Below are 3,816 nucleotides of genomic sequence, written 5' to 3' on the forward strand. Positions count from 1 at the left end.
TCTACAAACACATGTCATGAAGCCAAATGACTTGTATATTACTTGACAAATATATGAAAAAATCTTATTGTAACCAAAATTGATGAAACCCCTAAATAATTGTAGCATTAATGAATGACTAAGATGGGAAGATATGAAAATGAGTGCTTAAATTTGAATTAGATTGAGTAAAGATCAAGGAATGAAAGCTAGGGTTTTGGAATTATCTAAGGATTTTTGCCACCTAAGATCAGATTTCATAGATAGAGTTAAATGTGGTGTCTACTTTTGGCTGTTTCCTCAATCTCATTGTCTCTTTGTCCTGATTAATATAAGCGGATAACACCAATTGAATGGTCTAATGGGTTAAAAGAGAAGACAAACAGAAGTTTTGGAAGTATTTGTTAAGGTCTTTCTTGCATTCCCCACACGCACCCACAAAGCAACAAAACAAAAGAGAGAGGTTTTGTTTTGTTTTGTTAGGGCATGTTTGGATGGGAGTGATTTGTTTGGAATAATAACAAACTTCTCTGGCCAACCCTCAGTATTCCCACTCCACCTAACAACAAGACAAAAACCCCAAAAGGGACAGTTTCAAAGGGAGAAAAAAAAGGTTATTACCTATTAACCTGTAAGCTAACCCATTTAGGGGTTCCCTCTCTCTCAGAAATTCCAAATTCCAAATTCCAGATTCCTCAGTCTGATCTCTCAAACGACAACAAATCAATAACGACAAATATTCACACACCCTCTCACTTGCTTTGTTTGTTAATGCAGACATGGAAGATCCTTCAAAAGAGAGCCTTTAATGCATCAATGACCTTCTCTCGTGACAAAACCCTAGATAAAACTAGAAACCCATTTTAATAGCTCAAGAACCAGTTCTGATATACACATAATCAAGAGAAGAGAAGAGATATTATCATGGGGCTTTTCATGGGTTTTTTATGAATTTGAAAACCCAGTTGGGTTTTTGAGTGTGCTTGTGTGTCGGCTCTTCTGATAGGAGAGGAGATTATTGGCTGTTTCTGCTGCTTCTGGTACTGTTCTTTCTTATGTTTGATCTTCATCTCATACTCTACAAAGATGTTGTACCCATGTGAGTTTGTTCTCCGAGGTTTGATTATTTTTAATTAAGCTTTGTGTTGGTTTGAGGCGTTTGTGCCTGTTCTTCCATTTTCGTCAAGCTCATTTTGACTGCTCTCTGTTTGCGATTGATTTTTCTGCATATTTAAATTTCAATTACTGGGGTACGGATTCTGGCATAAATAATTCTTTGAATTCTCCTTCCTTTCTTCTGGGTTGATTTTTTATTAAGAGAAGGGATTGTTCTGCAAATTTTTTTCAGACCGTAAGAAGATTCCATCCAGGCAACACAGTACTTGTTTCTATCTTCATTTTCAATCTTTAAATTCATTCTAGACGTATTTGACAATTCTTGGGCTTTGCCTTTCTTCCGAACAGAGGAATCTCTGTGGTGGTGGATGGCAGGAATGGCTCAAGATGAGGGATCATCGTCTGTAACTTCATCACCCCTTCAGTTCTTCTCCTTGATGTCTCTCTCCCCCAGCTTAGGTTCACCTTACCCATGGCTCAGAGAGCTCAAATCTGAGGAGCGTGGCTTGTATCTGATCCATCTGTTGTTGTCCTGTGCCAACCATGTCGCTTCTGGTAGCCTCGAGAATGCGAATATCGCACTCGAGCAAATCTCACACCTTGCCTCACCTGATGGCGACACTATGCAGCGCATTGCTTCCTACTTTACCGAGGCCCTTGCTGATCGGATTCTCAAGGCCTGGCCTGGCCTGCACAAAGCCCTCAATTCCACAAGAATATCTTCGCTCTCGGACAGAATTATTGTTCGAAAATTGTTCTTTGAGCTCTGTCCCTTCTTGAAGGTTTCCTATTTGATCACCAACCAGGCCATCATTGAAGCTATGGAAGGGGAGAAGATGGTTCACATCATTGATCTCAACGCTGTGGAGCCTGCGCAGTGGATTGCACTCCTTCAGGTCTTGAGTGCACGAAGGGAAGGCCCTCCCCATTTGAGAATTACAGGCATTCATGAACAGAAGGAGGTACTGGAACAAACAGCTCTTCGTTTGACTGAAGAAGCTGAGAAATTGGATATCCCATTTCAATTCAATCCTGTAGTTAGCAAATTAGAGAATCTTGATGTTGAAAGCTTGCGTGTTAAGACCGGAGAGGCTTTGGCAATCAGCTCTGTCCTTCAACTGCATTCCCTCTTGGCATCCGATGATGAAATCCTCAGGAAGAAATCCCCAACTGCTTACAAGAATTTGAATTCAGTTCACCTGCAGAGGGTCTTGCAGATGAACCAGGGCAGTGTGGGGGAATTGCTCGATAAAGATTTGACCAATGGGTACAGCCCAAGTCCAGATTCAGCATCATCATCTCCGTTATCTGGGACTGGTTCAGCAAAGATAGAGAGCTTCCTCACTGCCCTTTGGGGGCTATCACCAAAAGTAATGGTAGTTACCGAGCAAGAATCGAACCATAATGGATCAACCTTGATGGAGAGACACTTGGAAGCACTTTACTATTATGCATCACTCTTTGATTGCTTGGAATCAACATTATCGAGGGCTTCAATGGAGCGAATGAAAGTAGAGAAGATGCACTTTGGGGAAGAAATTAAGAATATTATTGCATGTGAGGGATCTGAGAGGAAGGAAAGGCATGAGAAGCTTGATAAGTGGATCCAGAGGCTGGATTTCGCAGGGTTTGGAAGGGTGCCTTTGAGCTACTATGCTCTGTTGCAAGCAAAGAGACTGCTGCAAACCTATGGTTGTGATGGATATAAGATTAAAGAAGAGAACGGCTGTTTGGTAATTTGCTGGCAAGATCGAGCCCTGTTTGCAGTTTCAGCTTGGAAGTGTAGCAGGTACGATTGATCATTTTTCTTATGTGAGCTTTTCTTTTCTTCCATGTACAAAGGATTTCAGGTTTGTTCTTTTTTGTTTTTGTATTTGTTTTTTAATCTACAAATGCATAGTAGTCTGTGGAAGGGTTTGAAGGTATTCTTCACCCTCTGTTCTACATTTTGTTTATTTATTTATTGACTTTCTCGTTATGGCTTTTCTTTAGACTCATGCTGAACCTTGGTGTGCTTGTTTTAATACAAAAATTTCACTGTTTTGAATTTCATTAATCATGAATTTGTTTACAGTATCGGATGTTAATTCTCTCTCAATTTGAAATTCTTGCTTGGTTTCTGATTCTCTAGAAAGTCAACCCATTTTCAAATTGCTATTCTAGATTCATATATCATCAATATTCAATTTCAGACAACATTTCATGCAGCTTATGCCTATCATCATATCATTATTGGATTGACCTGAATGGAGCATGTAGAAAGATCAGTTTTAACCAGAGAATTCCTGAAATTCTAATCCCACATAACCAGCGTAGTTTTTGTTGAGTATTGTGTAATCGGTGTGTTCAGATAAAGATCAATTAGTTGGCCTGATCTGAAGATCCAACTAGCCAACCCAGCTGATATCCATCCTTAAGTCTTGGCCACAGTCATTATAGGATTGTAGCTCTTTATGATGCCTAGGTTTCCCTGGATTGAACCATGAAGTAGAGTAGATTGGGATTAAAAAGTTCTTGATACAGCAATTTGACAGGATAATATCAGCTGGTTTTTGAATATTGCAGCACTGTGGTCCATTCTATTAGACCAGCCTATCTTTTATCTTATCATGATTGTAGAACCCAAACTGATGCTTTTGTGGCTTGTAGTTTAAATTGCCTCTAGATTGAAAAGCAATTGTTCTCAAGCTAGTGCTTTTTTTGGTGCATACAAGGATGTAT

General features: G+C 39.6%; 1 protein-coding gene across 1 annotated transcript; it reads left to right on the top strand.

The window, feature by feature from the left end:
* Positions 1-677: 677 nt before the first annotated feature.
* Positions 678-3,142, top strand: LOC122672804 (scarecrow-like protein 3). Its single transcript, XM_043870296.1, has one exon. It carries the CDS (start codon positions 1,464-1,466, stop codon positions 2,892-2,894), a length of 1,431 nt encoding a protein of 476 aa, XP_043726231.1. The 5' UTR covers positions 678-1,463; the 3' UTR covers positions 2,895-3,142.
* Positions 3,143-3,816: the final 674 nt, after the last annotated feature.

The sequence above is a fragment of the Telopea speciosissima genome, chromosome 8 (genome assembly GCF_018873765.1).
Source record: "Telopea speciosissima isolate NSW1024214 ecotype Mountain lineage chromosome 8, Tspe_v1, whole genome shotgun sequence".
Lineage (NCBI taxonomy): Eukaryota > Viridiplantae > Streptophyta > Magnoliopsida > Proteales > Proteaceae > Telopea > Telopea speciosissima.